Source organism: Oncorhynchus gorbuscha, linkage group LG13, assembly GCF_021184085.1.
Source record: "Oncorhynchus gorbuscha isolate QuinsamMale2020 ecotype Even-year linkage group LG13, OgorEven_v1.0, whole genome shotgun sequence".
In the NCBI taxonomy this organism is placed as follows: Eukaryota; Metazoa; Chordata; class Actinopteri; order Salmoniformes; family Salmonidae; genus Oncorhynchus; species Oncorhynchus gorbuscha.
Window position 1 is genome coordinate 9,304,405 of NC_060185.1, and position 22,479 is coordinate 9,326,883.

At 48.1% G+C, this 22,479-nt stretch overlaps 1 protein-coding gene across 3 annotated transcripts in view; it reads left to right on the forward strand.

Moving 5' to 3' along the window:
* Positions 1-22,479, forward strand: part of LOC123992488 (small G protein signaling modulator 2-like) — a 210,185-nt gene that overhangs the window by 147,909 nt on the left and 39,797 nt on the right. For 2 of the 3 annotated variants that reach the window (XM_046293656.1, XM_046293657.1), the window contains exons 8-12: positions 1,174-1,298; positions 11,513-11,580; positions 12,513-12,676; positions 13,725-13,887; positions 18,265-18,402. In XM_046293656.1, coding sequence (XP_046149612.1) covers positions 1,174-1,298; positions 11,513-11,580; positions 12,513-12,676; positions 13,725-13,887; positions 18,265-18,402 — 658 coding nt within the window. The remainder of the gene's footprint in view (positions 1-1,173; positions 1,299-11,512; positions 11,581-12,512; positions 12,677-13,724; positions 13,888-18,264; positions 18,403-22,479) is intronic. The other variant, XM_046293658.1, reaches the window with a different exon arrangement.

Here is a 22,479-nt window from a genome sequence, read left to right on the forward strand (position 1 = left end):
ATCACCCTCCCCCATTTTCAATACTCCAGGACCCTTCCCTGTTTTTAAATCTCCAGCACTCTCCCCTTGTTTTCCATAATCCAGCTCCCTTCCCTGTTTTCAATACTCCAGCATCGATCCCCGTTTTCAATATTCCAGCACCCAGCCCTTCTTTCAATTCTCTAGCACCCTCCCATTTTCAATGCTTCAGCACCCTACCCCGTTTTATATCATTCAGCTCCCATCCCTGCTTTCAATACACCAGCACCCATCCCTGTTTTCAATACACCAGCACCCATCCCTGTTTTCAATATTCCAGCACCCATCCCTGCTTTCAATACACCAGCACCCATCCCTGTTTTCAATACACCAGCACCCAGCCCTGTTTTCAATACTCCTGAACCCAGCCCTGTTTTCAATACTCCAGAACCCAGCCCTGCTTTCAATTCTCCAGCACCCTCCTATGTTTTCAATACTCCACTACCCTCCTATGTTTTCAATACTCCAGCACCCTCCCGTTTTCAATATTCCAGTACCTTCCCCTGTTTTGAATACTCCAGCACCCTTCCCTGTTTTCAATTCTGTAGCATCCTCCCATTGTCAATTATCCAGTACCCTCCCCTGTTTTTAATATTACAGCACTCTCCCCGTTTTCAATAATCCAGCACCTTCCAGTGCTCTCTGTTTTCAATACTTTTCTAAAATGTTTTATAAGATTGGGAGGGATCTTAGACCATTCCTCCATACAGAATCCTTCCAGATACTTGATAACCTTCGTCTGTTCGTCTGTTTGATTAGTGTATTGGGGTCTTTGTCTTGCTGGAAGACCCACTTGCGGCCAAGTGTCAGCCTCCTGGTAGAGGCAACCAGGCTTTTGACTCAAACGTCCCTGTACTGGGTAAAGTCCATGATGGCCTTGACCTTAACACAGGTTCCAGGACCAGTAGAAGAAACCAGCTCTGTGACATCATAATATTCACTACCATATTTTACCGTAGGGATGAGGGACATTGCTGCATATGCTTCTGTTTTTCAATGCTAAACCAACCACTGGTGTGCCTGGCCAAGAGCTTTATTTTCAATTTGACTGTAGCACCGCCTGATTTTGATAAACAGCATTGTTACTTAGAATGGAACCGGTGCTATGATCAGATGACATGAAAATAGAGCTCTTTTTGCCCCCCCCCCCAATAGAAGAAAGAGATGGAGGTGTTGCGGGGGTACCTGTCCCTTCACCAGTCAGGGGACAACCTCACTCTGAAGTGGACCCCTAACCAGCTTATCAACGGCACCCTGGGGGACTGTGACCTGGAGAAGAGGTAGGTTCAGCCATGCAGGACATAAACACGTAGTATATAGAAACATATTGTGAGGTGGTAGACCCTCCTATTTAACTGGTCTGTGACCCACTGAACACATTTCCCGGTCAGAGAGTTAAAGGGGAATGGAAACACTTTAGGAAGTAAATGTATGTAAAGTTACAGTTAAATGGCGTTCTAAATCATTCCCCTTTAAGACAACCTCACCATTTAAATTGTTTTAAATTTTATTTAACCTTTATTTAACTAGGCAAGTCAGTTAAGATCTAATTCTTATTTACAGTGAAAGTCTACCCTGGAACAGTTGGTTTAACTGCCTTGTTCAGCAGCAGAGCGACAGATTTTTTTTACCTTGTCAGCTCTGAGATTTGATCCAGCAACATTTTCCGTTGACTGGCCCAACGCTCTAACCACTAGACTACCTGCTGGTTACTAGTCCAACGCTCTAACCACTAGGCTACCTGCTGGTTAATGGCCCAACGCTCTAACCACTAGACTACCTGCTGGTTACTAGTCCAGCGCTCTAACCAATAGGCTACCTGCTGGTTACTGGCCCAATGCTCTAACCACTAGGCTACCTGCTCGTTACTAGTCCAACGCTCTAAACACTAGGCTACCTGCTGGTTACTAGTCCAACGCTCTAACCACGAGGCTACCTGCTGGTTACTGGCCCATCACTCTAACCACTAGACTTCCTGCTGGTTACTGGCCCAACGCTCTAACCACTCGACTACCTGCTGGTTACTGGCCCAATGCTCTAACCACTAGACTACCTGCTGGTTACTAGTCCAATGATCTAACCACTAGGCTACCTGCTTGTTACTGGCCCAATGCTCTAACCACTAGACTACCTGCTGGTTATTGGCCCAACGCTCTAACCACTAGACTACCTGCTGGTTAATAGTACAACGCTCTAACCACTAGACTACCTGCTGGTTACTGGCCCAACACTCTAACCACTAGGCTACCTGCTGGTTACTGGCCCAACGCTCTAACCACTAGGCTACCTGCTGGTTACTGGTCCAATGCTCTAACCACTAGACTACCTGCTGGTTACTGGCCCAATGCTCTAACCACAAGGCTACCTGCTGGGTACTGGCCCAACGCTCTAACCACTAGGCTACCTGCTGGTTAAGTACAACGCTCTAACCACTAGAACCACGCTCTAACCACAAGGCTACCTGCTGGGTACTGGCCCAACGCTCTAACCACTAGGCTACCTGCTGGTTATTGGCCCAATGCTCTAACCACAAGGCTACCTGCTGGGTACTGGCCCAACGCTCTAACCACTAGGCTACCTGCTGGTTACTGGCTCTAACCACTAGGCTACCTGCTGGTTACTAGGTCTAACCACTAGACTACTAACCACTAGACTACCTGCTGGTTCTAACCTGCCAATAGGCAACCTGCTGGTTATTGGTCCAACGCTCTAACCACTAGGCTACCTGCTGGTTACTGGCCCAACGTTCTAACCACTAGACTACCTGCTGGTTACTGGCCCAACACTAACCACTAGACTACCTGCTGGTTACTGGCCCAACACTATAACCACTAAGCTACCTGCTGGTTATTGGCCCAATGCTCTAACCGCTAGGCTACCTGCTGGTTACTGGCCCAACACTAACCACTAGACTACCTGCTGGTTACTGGCCCATCACTCTAACCACTAGGCTACCTGCTGGTTACTGGTCCAACACTCTAACCACTAGACTGCCTGCTGGTTACTGGCCCAACGCTCTAACCACTAGGCTACCTGCTGGTTACTGGCCCAACGCTCTAACCACTAGGCAACCTGATGGTTACTGGTCCAACACTCTAACCGCTGGGCTACCTGCTGGTTACTGGTCCAACACTCTAACCACTAGGCTACCTGATGGTTACTGGTCCAACACTCTAACCACTAGGCAACCTGCCTCTAACCACTAGACAACCTGCCTCCTCTCACTACTAGGCTACCTGCCTCTCTAACCACAAGGCTACCTGCCTCCTCTAACCACTAGGCTACCTGCCTCCTCTAACCACTAGGCTACCTGCTGGTTACTGGCCCAACGCTCTAACCACTAGGCTCCATGCTGCTTACTGGCCCAACGCTCTAACCACTAGACTACCTGCCTCTTCTAACCACTAGACTACATGCCTCCTGTAACCACTAGGCTACCTGCCTCCTCTAACCACTAGGCTACCTGCCTCCTCTAACCACTAGGCTACCTGCCTCCTCTAACCACTCGGCTACCCCCCTCTCTAACAACTAGACTACCTGCCTCTAACCACTATGCTACCTGCCTCTAACCACTAGGCTACCTGGCCCCTCTAACCACTAGGCTACCTGCCTCCTCTAACCACTAGGCTACCTGCCTCCTCTAACCACTAGGCTATCTGCCTCCTCTAACCACTAGGCTACCTGCCTCCTCTAACCACTAGGCTACCTGCCTCTACCACTAGACTATCTGCCTCTAACCACTAGGCTACCTGCCTTCTCTAACCACTAGGATAACTGCCTCTAACCACTAGGTTACCTGCCTCTAACCACTAGGCTACCTGCCTCTCTAAATACTAGACTATCTGCCTCTCACCACTAGGCTACCTACCTCCTCTAACCACTAGGCTACCTGCCTCCTCTAACCACTAGGCTACCTGCCTCCTCTAACCAGTAGGCTACCCCCTCTCTAACAACTAGGCTACCTGCCTCTAACCTCTATGCTACCTGCCTCTAACAACTAGGCTACCTGCCCCCTCTAATCACTAGGCTACCTGCCCCCTCTAACCACTAGGTAACCACTAGGCTACCTGCCTCCTCTAACCACTAGGCTATCTGCCTCTAACCACTAGGCTACCTGCCTCTCTAACCACTAGGCTACCTGCCTCTAACCACTAGGCTACCTGCCTCTTCTAACCACTAGGCTACCTGCCTCTCTAACCACTAGGCTATCTGCCTCTAACCACTAGGCTACCTGCCTCCTCTAACCACTAGGCTACCTGCCTCTCTAACCACTAGGCTATCTGCCTCTAACCACTAGGTTACCTGCCTCCTCTAACTACTAGGCTACCTGCCTCCTCTAACCAGTAGGCTACCCCCTCTCTAACAACTAGGCTACCTGCCTCTAACCTCTATGCTACCTGCCTCTAACAACTAGGCTACCTGCCCCCTCTAACCACTAGGCTACCTGCCCCCTCTAACCACTAGGTAACCACTAGGCTACCTGCCTCCTCTAACCACTAGGCTATCTGCCTCTAACCACTAGGCTACCTGCCTCTCTAACCACTAGGCTACCTTCCTCTAACCACTAGTCTACCTGCCTCCTCTAACCACTAGGCTACCTGCCTCCTCTAACCACTAGGCTACCTGCCTCTAACCACTAGACTATCTGCCTCGAACCATTAGGCTACCTGCCTCCTCTAACCACTAGGCTACCTGCCTCTAACCACTAGGCTACCTTCCCCCTCTCACCACTAGGCTACCTGCCCCCTCTAACCACTAGGCTACCTGCCTCCAACCACTAGGCTTCCTGCCTCCTCTAACCACTAGGCTACCTGCCTCTTCTAACCACTAGGCTATCTGCCTCTAACCACTAGGTTACCTGCCTCCTCTAACTACTAGGCTACCTGCCTCCTCTAACCACTAGGCTACCTGCCTCTAACCACTAGGCTACCAGCCTCTAACCACTAGGCTACCTGCCCCCTCTAACCACTAGGCTAACAGCCTCTAACCACTAGGCTACCTGCCTCTAACCACTAGGCTACCTGCCTCTAACCACTTGACTAACATCCTCTAACCACTAGGCTACCTGCCTCTAACCACTAGGCTACCTGCCTCTAACCACTTGGTTAGCAGCCTCTAACCACTTGGCTAACAGCCTCTAACCACTAGGCTACCTGCCTCTAACCACTAGGCTACCTGCCTCTATCCACTAGACTACCTGCCTCTAATCACTAGGCTACCTACCTCTAACCACTAGGCTAACAGCCTCTAACCACTAGGCTACCTGCCTCTAACCACTAGGCTACCTGCCTCTAACCACTAGGCTACCTGCCTCCTCTAACCACTAGGCTACCTGCCTCTAACCACTAGACTATCTGCCTCTAACCACTAGGCTACCTGCCTCTAACCACTAGACTATCTGCCTCGAACCATTAGGCTACCTGCCTCCTCTAACCACTAGGCTAACTGCCTCTAACCACTAGGCTACCTGCCTCTAACCACTAGGCTACCTTTCCCCTCTCACCACTAGGCTACCTGCCCCCTCTAACCACTAGGCTACCTGCCTCCAACCACTAGGCTTCCTGCCTCCTCTAACCACTAGGCTATCTGCCTCCTCTAACCACTAGGCTACCTGCCTCCTCTAACCACTAGGCTACCTGCCTCTACCACTAGACTATCTGCCTCTAACCACTAGGCTACCTGCCTTCTCTAACCACTAGGATAACTGCCTCTAACCACTAGGTTACCTGCCTCTAACCACTAGGCTACCTGCCTCTCTAAATACTAGACTATCTGCCTCTCACCACTAGGCTACCTACCTCCTCTAACCACTAGGCTACCTGCCTCCTCTAACCACTAGGCTACCTGCCTCCTCTAACCAGTAGGCTACCCCCTCTCTAACAACTAGGCTACCTGCCTCTAACCTCTATGCTACCTGCCTCTAACAACTAGGCTACCTGCCCCCTCTAATCACTAGGCTACCTGCCCCCTCTAACCACTAGGTAACCACTAGGCTACCTGGCTCCTCTAACCACTAGGCTATCTGCCTCTAACCACTAGGCTATCTGCCTCTAACCACTAGGCTACCTGCCTCTCTAACCACTAGGCTACCTGCCTCTAACCACTAGGCTACCTGCCTCTTCTAACCACTAGGCTACCTGCCTCTCTAACCACTAGGCTATCTGCCTCTAACCACTAGGCTACCTGCCTCCTCTAACCACTAGGCTACCTGCCTCTCTAACCACTAGGCTATCTGCCTCTAACCACTAGGTTACCTGCCTCCTCTAACTACTAGGCTACCTGCCTCCTCTAACCACTAGGCTACCTGCCTCCTCTAACCAGTAGGCTACCCCCTCTCTAACAACTAGGCTACCTGCCTCTAACCTCTATGCTACCTGCCTCTAACAACTAGGCTACCTGCCCCCTCTAACCACTAGGCTACCTGCCCCCTCTAACCACTAGGTAACCACTAGGCTACCTGCCTCCTCTAACCACTAGGCTATCTGCCTCTAACCACTAGGCTACCTGCCTCTCTAACCACTAGGCTACCTGCCTCTAACCACTAGTCTACCTGCCTCCTCTAACCACTAGGCTACCTGCCTCCTCTAACCACTAGGCTACCTGCCTCTAACCACTAGACTATCTGCCTCGAACCATTAGGCTACCTGCCTCCTCTAACCACTAGGCTACCTGCCTCTAACCACTAGGCTACCTTCCCCCTCTCACCACTAGGCTACCAGCCTCTAACCACTAGGCTACCTGCCCCCTCTAACCACTAGGCTAGCAGCCTCTAACCACTAGGCTACCTGCCTCTAACCACTAGGCTACCTGCCTCTAACCACTTGACTAACATCCTCTAACCACTAGGCTACCTGCCTCTAACCACTAGGCTACCTGCCTCTCTAAATACTAGACTATCTGCCTCTCACCACTAGGCTACCTACCTCCTCTAACCACTAGGCTACCTGCCTCCTCTAACCACTAGGCTACCTGCCTCCTCTAACCAGTAGGCTACCCCCTCTCTAACAACTAGGCTACCTGCCTCTAACCTCTATGCTACCTGCCTCTAACAACTAGGCTACCTGCCCCCTCTAATCACTAGGCTACCTGCCCCCTCTAACCACTAGGTAACCACTAGGCTACCTGGCTCCTCTAACCACTAGGCTATCTGCCTCTAACCACTAGGCTATCTGCCTCTAACCACTAGGCTACCTGCCTCTCTAACCACTAGGCTACCTGCCTCTAACCACTAGGCTACCTGCCTCTTCTAACCACTAGGCTACCTGCCTCTCTAACCACTAGGCTATCTGCCTCTAACCACTAGGCTACCTGCCTCCTCTAACCACTAGGCTACCTGCCTCTCTAACCACTAGGCTATCTGCCTCTAACCACTAGGTTACCTGCCTCCTCTAACTACTAGGCTACCTGCCTCCTCTAACCACTAGGCTACCTGCCTCCTCTAACCAGTAGGCTACCCCTCTCTAACAACTAGGCTACCTGCCTCTAACCTCTATGCTACCTGCCTCTAACAACTAGGCTACCTGCCCCCTCTAACCACTAGGCTACCTGCCCCCTCTAACCACTAGGTAACCACTAGGCTACCTGCCTCCTCTAACCACTAGGCTATCTGCCTCTAACCACTAGGCTACCTGCCTCTCTAACCACTAGGCTACCTGCCTCTAACCACTAGTCTACCTGCCTCCTCTAACCACTAGGCTACCTGCCTCCTCTAACCACTAGGCTACCTGCCTCTAACCACTAGACTATCTGCCTCGAACCATTAGGCTACCTGCCTCCTCTAACCACTAGGCTACCTGCCTCTAACCACTAGGCTACCTTCCCCCTCTCACCACTAGGCTACCAGCCTCTAACCACTAGGCTACCTGCCCCCTCTAACCACTAGGCTAGCAGCCTCTAACCACTAGGCTACCTGCCTCTAACCACTAGGCTACCTGCCTCTAACCACTTGACTAACATCCTCTAACCACTAGGCTCCCTGCCTCTAACCACTAGGCTACCTGCCTCTAACCACTTGGCTAGCAGCCTCTAACCACTTGGCTAACAGCCTCTAACCACTAGGCTACCTGCCTCTAACCACTAGGCTACCTGCCTCTAACCACTAGACTACCTGCCTCTAATCACTAGGCTACCTACCTCTAACCACTAGGCTAACAGCCTCTAACCACTAGGCTACCTGCCTCTAACCACTAGGCTACCTGCCTCTAACCACTAGGCTACCTGCCTCCTCTAACCACTAGGCTACCTGCCTCTAACCACTAGACTATCTGCCTCTAACCACTAGGCTACCTGCCTCTAACCACTAGACTATCTGCCTCGAACCATTAGGCTACCTGCCTCCTCTAACCACTAGGCTAACTGCCTCTAACCACTAGGCTACCTGCCTCTAACCACTAGGCTACCTTCCCCCTCTCACCACTAGGCTACCTGCCCCCTCTAACCACTAGACTACCTTTCTCCAACCACTAGGCTTCCTGCCTCCTCTAACCACTAGGCTACCTGCCTCCTCTAACCACTAGGCTATCTGCCTCTAACCACTAGGTTACCTGCCTCCTCTAACTACTAGGCTACCTGCCTCCTCTAACCACTAGGCTACCTGCCTCTAATCACTAGGCTACCTGCCTCTAACCACTTGACTAACATCCTCTAACCACTAGGCTACCTGCCTCTAACCACTAGGCTACCTGCCTCTAACCACTTGGCTAACAGCCTCTAACCACTAGGCTACCTGTCTCTAACCACTAGGCTAACAGCCTCTAACCACTAGGCTACCTGCCCCCTCTAACCACTAGGCTAACAGCCTCTAACCACTAGGCTACCTGCCTCTAACCACTAGGCTAACAGCCTCTAACCACTAAGCTACCTGCCCCCTCTAACCACTAGGCTAACAGCCTCTAACCACTAGGCTACCTGCCTCTAACCACTTGACTAACATCCTCTAACCACTAGGCTACCTGCCTCTAACCACTAGGCTATCTGCCTCTAACCACTAGGTTACCTGCCTCCTCTAACTACTAGGCTACCTGCCTCCTCTAACCACTAGGCTACCTGCCTCTAACCACTAGGCTAACAGCCTCTAGCCACTAGGCTACCTGCCCCCTCTAACCACTAGGCTAACAGCCTCTAACCACTAGGCTACCTGCCTCTAACCACTTGACTAACATCCTCTAACCACTAGGCTACCTGCCTCTAACCACTAGGCTACCTGCATTCTAACCACTTGGCTAACAGCCTCTAACCACTAGGCTACCAGCCTCTAACCACTTGGCTAACAGCCTCTAACCACTAGGCTTCCTGCCTCTAACCACTAGGCTACCTGCCTCTAACCACTTGGCTAACAGCCTCTAACCACTAGGCTACCTGCCTCTAACCACTTGGCTAACAGCCTCTAACCACTAGGCTACCTGCCTCTAACCACTTGGCTAACAGCCTCTAACCACTAGGCTTCCTTCCTCTAACCACTAGGCTACCTGCCTCTAACCACTAGGCTTCCTGCCTCTAACCACTAGGCTTCCTGCCTCTAACCACTAGGCTACCTGCCTCTAACGACTAGACTACCTGCCTCTAACCACTAGGCTACCTGCCTCTAACCACTAGGCTACCTGCCTCTAACCACTAGGCTACCTGCCTCTAAATACTAGGCTACCTGCCTCTAACCACTAGGCTACCTGCCTCTAAATACTAGGCTACCTGCCTCTAACCACTAGGCTACCTGCCTCTAACCACTAGGCTACCTGCCTCTAACCACTAGGCTCTAACCCCCCCCCCGCCAAGCAGGAGTAATGATGATGGAATCGGTCTGCAAGATGCAGAGAAAGAGATAATTCAATGAATGCACTCTAATAACATGTATATAGAGGAATGTATTGGCGTAATGACGACCAATGGAGAGGGAGGACTAGCAAACTACTACTAACAGTAATAGTACACACAAACACACATACACATGCGCACACACACATGCACACACACACACACACACACACACACACACACACACACACACACACACACACACACACACACACACACACACACACACACACACACACACACACACACACACACACACACACACACACACACACACACACACACACACGTGCGCGCACACACACACGCACGCACACGCGCACACACATGCGCACACACACGCACGCACACAAACACACACACGTACACACGTACACACATGCACACAAACACACACAAACACGCACACACGCACACACATGCGCGCACACACACACACACACACACACACACAAACACACACACACATGTACACATGTACACACACGCACATGCACACAAACACACGCACGCACGCACGTGCACACACACACACACATCTCAGTCGTAACAACAATAACCACTACACTCCGTGAAAACACTGCCGTAAATCCTCCTCTGATTTGCTTATAGTTCTCCTTTTATTCTTACTTTAACAGGCATCTCTGCCATCAGATGGAAAGCACTGGCTAGCTAAGGTTTTTTAACTTCACTTTCACTGAAAGATGAAGTAAACTCAAAAAAGACGACTAAATAATTATCAGTTGAATGAACTATATATATATTTCTTACAGTGCATAAACAAGTGAAAATGTGAAAAAAATGTCCTGCAGCGCCCTCAGCAGGTGTAATTCTCTAGACATATTCATGTATTTACTGCAAAATATATACTAACCCTAACCCTGGAGGACAGTGACCTGGAGAAGAGGTAGGTACACAGTGGAAAGGCATAGGGGCCCAGTCTCAGTCCCTGTCACCATCATATGAAGCAACGTGCAGCGTGATCTGGGCTCCACGTCTTTATTTAGTGAAACACACAAAACAATAAGGAAACCGTGACGACAATGGAGTGTTGACATTCAACTACCCATAAACAATATCCCACAACACACAGGTGGAACAAAGCTACCTAAATATGATCCCCAATTAGAGACGACGATTACCAGCTGCCTCTAATTGGGAATCATACAAAATCACCAACATAGAAAAACAATACTAGAACCCCACATAGAAATAATAAACTAGACTAAACCCCCAGTCACTTAGAAAATAAGGGCTCTCTATGGTCAGGACGTGACAGTCCCAAATGGCTGGGACTACTTTTGACCAGAGCCCTCAAAAGTAGTGCACTTTCGAAAAGGGTACCATTTCGGATGCATCCATATTCACATGCTTGTTGTATATACATTGTGTATAATGTGTCGCCCCCTAACAACTACCAGTACACCCTGGATCAAGCTCTTACCCCAAATGGATTGGGTTTTTGCTTGATTAGTTTACCTTTTCATAAAATGTAATCATTTAATTCACTCACTTTTCTCTCTCTCTCTCTCTCTCTCTCTCTCTCTCTCTCTCTCTCTCTCTCTCTCTCTCTCTCTCTCTCTCTCTCTCTCTCTCCCTCTCTCTCTCTCTCTCTCTCTCTCTCTCTCTCTCTCTCTCTCTCTCTCTCTCTCTCTCTCTCTCTCTCTCTCTCTCTCTCTCTTAGTATCTATTGGGACTATGCGTTGACCGTGCCTTTGCGACAGGTCGTGTGCATTCACTGTCACCAGCGACGTGAGTCACAACACACACACACACACACACACACACACACACACACACACACACACACACACACACACACACACACACACACACACACACACACACACACACACACACACACACACACACACACACACACACACACACACACACACACACACACACACACACACGCACACATACACACAGACTATTACAGTCTATCTGGGTTGGAGGGGTCCTCAATGGCGCCCTATCCCCCATGTAGTGGCTATTTAACCAGGAACAGGGTGCTATTTAACCAGGGCCCAATAGGGAACAGGGTGCTATTTAACCAGGGCCCAATAGGGAACAGGGTGCTATTTAACCAGGGCCCAATAGGGAACAGGGTGCTATTTAACCAGGGTCCAATAGGGAACAGGGTGCTATTTAACCAGGGCCCAATAGGGAACAGGGTGCTATTTAACCAGGGCCCAATAGGGAACAGGGTGCTATTTAACCAGGGCCCAATAGGGAACAGGGTGCTATTTAACCAGGGCCCAATAGGGAACAGGGTGCTATTTAACCAGGGCCCAATAGGGAACAGGGTGCTATTTAACCAGGGCCCAATAGGGAACAGGGTGCTATTTGGGATGCTGCCATTGGAGGGCTGTGTGTTTTATGACTGTGTCCATTAAGCTATTCATTTCCTGGCTGTGGTTATTAAGTAAATGAGGGTTTAACAGGTCTGAGTGGAGGGCAGGAGGATATAGCTTCTCACTTCGCCTCATTTATCTTAGCGACTCCCACCCCTTCACCTGCCCCCATTACCGCTCCTCTCAATGTCTGTCTCTCTTTTCACACCCTTTCTTTCCATATCTACCTCTCTCTCTCCAACCTCCACCTCTTTCTCTACCTCTCTCTACCTACTTCTGTCTCCCCCTTCTCTCTCTCCCCATCCCCCTCCCTCTCTCCCCCAATAGCTGACTGTGGTGGGACGTTGGTGCTGGTTAATCAGGATGGTATCCAGCGTCCCCCCCTCCACTTCCCTCCCGGCGGCCACCTTTTGGCCTTTCTGTCCTGCCTGGAGACGGGCCTGCTTCCCCGCGGTCAGCTGGAGCCTCCACTCTGGAGCCAGAGAGGCAAGGTGTGTGCTATTAACCACTGGCCTCAGAACAGATCTAGTACAATAGCATATAAACAGAGAGGTAAGGTAAGTAGTGGTGTTGTAAGAACTGACCCCAGAACAGATACAACACCACTCTGGTCACAGAGAGGTAAAGGGCCATAATAATATTTACATTGACATTTTAGCAGACGCTATTATTAGTGTTAAGTGCTATGCTCAAGGGCACATCGCCAGATTTTTCACCTAGTCGGCTCGGGGATTCGAACCAGCAACTTTTTGGTTACTGACCCAACCCTCTTAACAGCTAGGCTGCCTGCCACTCCACAATAATAATACATAGTACCAGTCAAAAGTTTAGACACACCTACTCATTCAATGGTTTTTCTTTATTTTTACAATTTTCTACACTGTAGAATAATGTGTTATTTCATAGTGTTGATGTCTTCACTATTATTCTACAATGTAGACAATAATACAAATAAAGAACAACCCTTGAATGAGTAGGTCCAAACTACTGACTGGTTCTATACATAGAGCAGACGCTTTTATCCAAAGTCAGTCATGTTGCGTACACGATACGTAGGGGTGGTTCACTACCTTTCTAACTGAGCTACCAGAGCAACAGAACCGTAACTACAACAATCAACTATACATACTGTAAACTATAAATTGTTGCTGAATCCCGTGACAGTGTAAAACGTGTGTGTCTGTGTGAGCATGCGCGTGTGTGTGTTTGTTTGCGTGTGTTTGTATGTGTGTGTGTGTGTGTGTGTGTGTGTGTGTGTGTGTGTGTGTGTGTGTGTGTGTGTGTGTGTGTGTGTGTGTGTGTGTGTGTGTGTGTGTGTGTGTGTGTGTGTGTGTGTGTGTGTGTGTGTGTGTGTGTGTGTGTGTGTGTGTGTGTGTGTGTGTGTGTGTGTGTGTGTGTGTGTGTGTGTATGCATTTATCTGTGTGTGTCTGTGTTTGCGTACGTGCATGCGTCTATATATGTGCGTGCGTGTGTGTGCGCGTGTGCATGTGTGTGTGTGTGCGCGTGTGCATGTGTGTGTGTGTGTGTGTTTATTCCAGGGTAAGGTGTTTCCTAAGCTAAGGAAGAGGACCAGCACTGCCAGGCTGGTAGATCAGGAGGGAGAGGAGCAGACTGCCAGGCTGGTAGATCAGGAGGGAGAGGAGCAGACAGCAGCTGACTATGTGTTCCGCATTGTCTACCCTGGACGCCACCACGACTCTAGTGAGTGATCCCCTCCTCCCAAAACACACACACACACACACACACACACACACACACACACACACACACACACACACACACACACACACACACACACACACACACACACACACACACACACACACACACACACACACACACACACACACACCATCCTTGGACATGCATGATAGACTTCACTGTAAAAGTTCTTCTTGTCCTCTCTGTTGAGTGTGTCTCTTTGCATCTATGTTTATGTTTAGCAAACAGGTAGGTATCGTTACACAGCGAGAGAATGGACAGAGAGTTACAGGAACTATCTATCCTGAGCGTTCTGGATGTTTGAATTAACTATTTCCTTTGGTTTGTATGTCTGTCTGCTGTAAACTGCAGAGACTGCAAGCGGTAGAGACTGCAAGTGGTAGAGACTGTAAACGGTAGAGACTGTAGACGGTAGAGGCTGTAGACGGTAGAGGATGTAGACAGTAGAGGCTGTACACGGTAGAGGCTGTAGACGATAGAGGCTGTAGACGGTAGAGGCTGTAAACGGTAGAGGCTGTAAACGGTAGAGGCTGTAAACGGTGGAGGCTGTACACGGTAGAGGCTGTAGACGATAGAGGCTGTAGACGGTAGAGGCTGTAAACGGTAGAGGCTGTAAACGGTAGAGGCTGTAAACGGTAGAGGCTGTAAACGGTGGAGGCTGTAGACAGTAGAGGCTGTAGACGGTAGAGGCTGTAGACGGTAGAGACTGTAGAAGGTAGAGCCTGTAGACGGTAGAGGCTGTAAACGGTGGAGGCTGTAGACGGTAGAGACTGTAGACGGTAGAGGCTGTAAACGGTAGAGGCTGTAGACGGTAGAGGATGTAAACGGTAGAGACTGTAGACGGTAGAGACTGTAGACGGAAGAGACTGTACACGGTAGAGGCTGTAGAAGGTAGAGGCTGTAGACGGTAGAGGCTGTAGAAGGTAGAGTCTGTAAATGGTAGAGGCTGTAAATGGTAGAGGCTGTAAACGGTAGAGGCTGTAAACGGTAGAGACTGTACACGGTAGAGACTGTACACGGTAGAGACTGTAAACAGTAGAGGCTGTAAACGGTAGAGGATGTAAGGATCCCTCCAGACCTATAGGTGGAGCTGTTCTGTATATATAACACTGTTCCCTGTGTGTTTTATCCATGGACATTAAAACCAGTAGATGGTGATAGCGCTGACATCATCCAGGTATTCCTATGGAAAACTCCAGATGGTGCATGAAGCCAGAAGTACTGAATGGCACCAGAAAATTCGCTAAGGACCATGGTCGATGTAGTCATTTTCATCCTGCCTGAGAGAGTCAACCTTAATGACTATGGATCTTCCTCGTAGCCTGCCGGCCCGTGATTGGTCTGTGTCAGCATGTGGTCCTGTGTGACGACAAATGTAGTAGTCAGAAATGGATCATTATTTTATGAAATATCTCAATTTGTAGCAAACTGTAAAATAATTAAATGTGGGGATTGAACTTCATCATAATAAACGTTCTGGCGATCGTAATTTACATACGCTTTCTAGGGCAGACTTTACACAGTAACCGACCAGCAGAACTCGTGACTTCACACTCCAGACCGTACACTGGGGGGCATCGCCTAGTATATAGCAGTGACTGTAAACTACCACCACACCACCAGGCCTATAGATGGCGCTGTGCTGTATGTTTAACTGTGTGATCTGTGTGTATTATTACCTGGTTATATAGCAGTGACTGTAAACTACCACCACACCACCAGGCCTATAGATGGCGCTGTGCTGTATGTTTAACTGTGTGATCTGTGTGTATTATTACCTGGTTATATAGCAGTGACTATAAACTACCACCACACCACCAGGCCTATAGATGGCGCTGTGCTGTATGTTTAACTGTGTGATCTGTGTGTATTATTACCTGGTTATATAGCAGTGACTATAAACTACCACCACACCACCAGGCCTATAGATGGCGCTGTGCTGTATGTTTAACTGTGTGATCTGTGTGTATTATTACCTGGTTATATAGCAGTGACTATAAACTACCACCACACCACCAGGCCTATAGATGGCGCTGTGCTGTATGTTTAACTGTGTGATCTGTGTGTATTATTACCTGGTTATATAGCAGTGACTATAAACTACCACTACACCACCAGGCCTATAGATGGCGCTGTGCTGTATGTTTAACTGTGTTATCTGTGTGTATTATTACCTGGTTATATAGCAGTGACTATAAACTACCACCACACCACCAGGCCTATAGATGGCGCTGTGCTGTAATGTTTAACTGTGTTATCTGTGTGTATTATTACCTGGTTATATAGCAGTGACTATAAACTACCACCACACCACCAGGCCTATAGATGGCGCTGTGCTGTATGTTTAACTGTGTGATCTGTGTGTATTATTACCTGGTTATATAGCAGTGACTATAAACTACCACCACACCACCAGGCCTATAGATGGCGCTGTGCTGTATGTTTAACTGTGTGATCTGTATGTATTATTACCTGGTTATATAGCAGTGACTATAAACTACCACCACACCACCAGGCCTATAGATGGCGCTGTGTAACATGTTTAACTGTGATCTGTGTGTATTATTACCTGGTTATATAGCAGTGACTATAAACGACCACCACACCACCAGGCCTATAGATGGCGCTGTGCTGTATGTTTAACTGTGTGATCTGTGTGAATTATTACCTGGCTATATAGCAGTGACCATAAACTACCACCACACCACCAGGCCTATAGATGGCGCTGTGTAATATGTTTAACTGTGATCTGTGTGTATTATTACCTGGTTATATAGCAGTGACTATAAACGACCACCACACCACCAGGCCTATAGATGGCGCTGTGCTGTATGTTTAACTGTGTGATCTGTGTGTATTATTACCTGGCTATATAGCAGTGACCATAAACTACCACCACACCACCAGGCCTATAGATGGCGCTGTGTAATATGTTTAACTGTGATCTGTGTGTATTATTACCTGGTTATATAGCAGTGACTATAAACTACCACTACACCACCAGGCCTATAGATGGCGCTGTGCTGTATGTTTAACTGTGTGATCTGTGTGTATTATTACCTGGTTATATATCAGTGACTATAAACTACCACCACACCACCAGGCCTATAGATGGCGCTGTGCTGTATGTTTAACTGTGTGATCTGTGTGTATTATTACCTGGTTATATAGCAGTGACTATAAACTACCACCACACCACCAGGCCTATAGATGGCGCTGTGCTGTATGTTTAACTGTGTGATCTGTGTGTATTATTACCTGGTTATATAGCAGTGACTATAAACTACCACCACACCACCAGGCCTATAGATGGCGCTGTGCTGTAATGTTTAACTGTGTTATCTGTGTGTATTATTACCTGGTTATATAGCAGTGACTATAAACTACCACCACACCACCAGGCCTATAGATGGCGCTGTGTAACATGTTTAACTGTGATCTGTGTGTATTATTACCTGGTTATATAGCAGTGACTATAAACGACCACCACTCCACCAGGCCTATAGATGGCGCTGTGCTGTATGTTTAACTGTGTGATCTGTGTGTATTATTACCTGGCTATATAGCAGTGACCATAAACTACCACCACACCACCAGGCCTATAGATGGCGCTGTGTAATATGTTTAACTGTGATCTGTGTGTATTATTACCTGGTTATATAGCAGTGACTATAAACTACCACCACACCACCAGGCCTATAGATGGCGCTGTGTTGTATGTTTAACTGTGTGATCTGTGTGTATTATTACCTGGTTATATAGCAGTGACTATAAACTACCACCACACCACCAGGCCTATAGATGGCGCTGTGCTGTATGTTTAACTGTGTGATCTGTGTGTATTATTACCTGGTTATATAGCAGTGACTATAAACTACCACCACACCACCAGGCCTATAGATGGCGCTGTGCTGTATGTTTAACTGTGTGATCTGTGTGTATTATTACCTGGTTATATAGCAGTGACTATAAACTACCACCACACCACCAGGCCTATAGATGGCGCTGTGCTGTATGTTTAACTGTGTGATCTGTGTGTATTATTACCTGGTTATATAGCAGTGACTATAAACTACCACCACACCACCAGGCCTATAGATGGCGCTGTGCTGTATGTTTAACTGTGTGATCTGTGTGTATTATTACCTGGTTATATAGCAGTGACTATAAACTACCACCACACCACCAGGCCTATAGATGGCGCTGTGCTGTATGTTTAACTGTGTGATCTGTGTGTATTATTACCTGGTTATATAGCAGTGACTATAAACTACCACTACACCACCAGGCCTATAGATGGCGCTGTGCTGTATGTTTAACTGTGTGATCTGTGTGTATTATTACCTGGTTATATAGCAGTGACTATAAACTACCACCACACCACGGGCAGCCGTGCTCCCTCGCTGGATGATGATGAGGAGGAAGAGGACAGACTCCAGGCTATGATCTCAATGATGTGTTGGCGGAACCTCACAGATCCTAATGTCATGAAAGGTTTTTATCCATCACCTGACCCCCCCGGTCCATCCCTCCCCCATCCTACCCAGCATGCACCCCGTAACTCGAATCAAAAAACCCTCTCCTTTAAACCCCTGTTGTGTGTCTTTGTCCCCATGGCTTATCCCAACAGTGCAGAGTAGGTAGAATATGGTTGGAGAGCGGAGAGCTGTTGAGTTTCCTCTTGCTCTTTGATACAATGACAAAGCTATTCGTTTTGGTGTAAAGTTCCCGTGAACAAATCAATACCAGAGATGTTTTTTTTTTTTTTTATAATGAAAAATAATGCGTTTCCACTTGTCTTAAAATTAATTTACAGTCACTGTCAGACGTAGAAATATATTTTTTTGGGGGGTAGGGTTTTGGAGGCAGACACTAAATACACATAATGGGTTTATAACAGCTTTTATAGGGACTCATAATAGACTGATAGTGTGTTATAATAGTGACCTGACTGCACTGCTTCATAACAACAGGATGTTAGCTGCGTTGCCATGGTGACAACTACATCTAGGTCAAGTGGCACATCCCTGTGTGCAGTGGAGATAGAGGGGAAGAGATAGAGGTACTGTGTAAAGAGAGAGCGAGAGATAGAGAGAGAGGTAGAGAGAGAGAGGTAGAGAGAGAGAGAGAGAGAGGAGAGAGAGAGAGAGAGAGAGAGAGAGAGAGAGAGAGAGAGAGAGAGAGAGAGAGAGAGAGAGAGAGAGGTAATAATAATAATAATAATAATATATGCCATTTAGCAGACGCTTTTATCCAAAGCGACTTACAGTCATGTGTGCATACATTCTACGTATGGGTGGTCCCGGGTAGAGAGAGAGAGAGAGAGAGAGAGAGAGAGAGAGAGAGGTAGAGAGAGAGGTAGAGGTAGAGAGAGAGAGAGAGAGAGAGGTAGAGAGAGAGAGAGAGAGAGAGAGAGAGAGAGAGAGAGAGAGAGAGAGAGAGGTAGAGAGAGAGAGAGGTAGAGAGAGAGAGAGGTAGAGAGAGAGAGAGAGAGGTAGAGAGAGAGAGGTAGAGAGAGAGAGGTAGAGAGAGAGAGGGGTAGAGAGAGAGAGAGAGAGAGGTAGAGAGAGAGAGAGAGAGAGGTAGAGAGAGAGAGAGGTAGAGAGAGAGAGGTAGAGAGAGAGAGAGGTAGAGAGAGAGAGAGAGAGGTAGAGATAGAGAGAGAGAGGAGAGAGAGAGAGAGAGAGAGAGAGAGAGAGAGAGAGAGAGAGAGAGAGAGAGAGAGGGGTAGAGTTAGAGGTAGAGAGAGAGAGGTAGAGGTAGAGAGAGAGGTAGAGAGAGAGAGAGAGGTAGAGGTAGAGAGAGAGAGAGAGGGAGAGAGATAGAGGTAGATAGAGAGAGAGGTAGAGAGAGAGAGACAGGTAGAGAGAGAGGTAGAGAGAGAGAGGTAGAGAGAGAGAGAGAGAGAGGTAGAGAGAGAGAGAGGTAGAGAGAGAGAGGTAGAGAGAGAGAGGGGTAGAGAGAGAGAGAGAGGTAGAGAGAGAGAGAGGTAGAGAGAGAGAGGTAGAGAGAGAGAGAGAGGTAGAGAGAGAGAGGTAGAGATAGAGAGAGAGAGGTAGAGAGAGAGAGAGAGGTAGATCAAATCAAATCAAATCAAATTTATTTATATAGCCCTTCGTACATCAGCTGATATCTCAAAGTGCTGTACAGAAACCCAGCCTAAAACCCCAAACAGCAAACAATGCAGGTGTAAAAGCACGGTGGCTAGGAAAAACTCCCTAGAAAGGCCAAAACCTAGGAAGAAACCTAGAGAGGAACCGGGCTATGTGGGGTGGCCAGTCCTCTTCTGGCTGTGCCGGGTAGAGATTATAACAGAAAATGACCAAGATGTTCAAATGTTCATAAATGACCAGCATGGTCAAATAATAATAAGGCAGAACAGTTGAAACTGGAGCAGCAGCACAGTCAGGTGGACTGGGGACAGCAAGGAGCCATCATGTCAGGTAGTCCTGGGGCACGGTCCTAGGGCTCAGGTCCTCCGAGAGAGAGAAAGAAAGAGAGAATTAGAGAGAGCATATGTGGGGTGGCCAGTCCTCTTCTGGCTGTGCCGGGTGGAGATTATAACAGAACGTGGCCAAGATGTTCAAATGTTCATAAATGACCAGCATGGTTGAATAATAGTAAGGCAGAACAGTTGAAACTGGAGCAGGAGCATGGCCAGGTGGACTGGGGACAGCAAGGAGTCCTCATGTCAGGTAGTCCTGGGACATGGTCCTAGGGCCCAGGCCAGTTGAAACTGGAGCAGCAGCATGGCCAGGTGGACTGGGGACAGCAAGGAGTCATCATGTCAGGTAGTCCTGGGGCATGGTTCTAGGGCTCAGGTCCTCCGAGAGAGAGAAAGAAGGAGAGAAGGAGAGAATTAGAGAACGCACACTTAGATTTACACAGGACACCGAATAGGACAGGAGAAGTACTCCAGATAAACAAACTGACCCTAGCCCCCCGACACATAAACTACTGCAGCATAAATACTGGAGGCTGAGACAGGAGAGAGAGATAGAGAGAGAGAGAGAGAGAGAGAGAGAGAGAGAGAGGGGTAGAGGTAGAGGTAGAGAGAGAGAGGTAGAGGTAGAGAGAGAGGTAGAGAGAGAGAGAGAGAGAGGTCGAGGTAGAGGTAGAGAGAGAGAGAGAGGGAGAGAGATAGAGGTAGATAGAGAGAGAGGTAGAGAGAGATATAGAGGTAGAGATATAGAGAGAGAGAGAGAGGTAGAGAGAGAGAGAGAGAGAGAGGTAGAGAGAGAGAGAGAGAGAGAGAGGTAGAGAGAGGTAGAGGTAGAGAGAGAGAGAGGTAGAGAGAGAGAGAGAGAGAGAGGTAGAGAGAGAGAGAGAGAGAGAGAGAGAGAGAGAGAGAGAGAGAGAGATAAAGCCAGTCTAATGGAACCGATTCACACTGTAGCCTCGCATTACCTGACCCCCACCTTTATTTACCATGTAGGAACCTTGAAACAAAAGGCTGCTTGTACTGCTGTAGATCAGAACATAGAATCTGTAGATCAGAACATAGAAATAGAATCTGTAGATCAGAACATAGAATCTGTAGATCAGAACATAGAAATAGAATCTGTAGATCAGAACATAGAAATAGAATCTGTAGATCAGACCATAGAAATAGAATCTGTAGATCAGAACATAGAAATATAATCTGTAGATCAGACCATAGAAATAGAATCTGTAGATCAGAACATAGAAATAGAATCTGTAGATCAGAACATAGAAATAGAATCGGTTGATCAGAACATAGAAATAGAATCTGTAGATCAGAACATAGAAATAGAATCTGTAGATCAGACCATAGAAATAGAAAGCCCCCCCCCCCCATTTAATGGCTCTGAGACCCTTCTACTGGTTGTATTTATTTTTGTCGAACTGACAGCAATATGTATAATATCTGTGGCTCAGTGCTCTACCAGCTGAGCCACAGAGGACTGGTGACTGACTGGCCACTGGTTTCAACAGTGTTTTCTCATTTTCAGAATGTGGTACTGTAGCCTCTTCTCTTTCTCTCAGTTTGCTGTAATATGGACCTCTAGTCACCTTGGGTGACCCTGTAATGTTAGCAGCTTGCACATACATCTCAGATGACTGTCCTCCCTCCCTGGTCCCTTTAGAGACTGTTATCTCTGATGACTGTCCTCCCTCCCTGGTCCCTTTAGAGACTGTTATCTCAGATGACTGTCCTCCCTCCCTGGTCCCTTTAGAGACTGTTATCTCAGATGACTGTCCTCCCTCCCTGGTCCCCTTAGAGACTGTTATGTCAGATGACTGTCCTCCCTCCCTGGTCCCTTTAGAGACTGTTACCTCAGATGACTGTCCTTCCCTCCCTGGTCCCTTTAGAGACTGTTATCGTTGATGACTGTTCTCCCTCACTAGTCCCGTTAGAGACTGTTATATCTCATGACTGTCCTCTCTCCCTGGTCCCTTTAGAGACTGTTATCTGATATTCCCAACTACTGTGGTCCTCTCCTCTCAATGGAGCAGTACCATGTTATTCCCAGTCAATGTGGTCCTCTCCTCTCAATAGAGCAGTACCATGTTATTCCCAGTCACTGTGGTCCTCTCCTCTCAATAGAG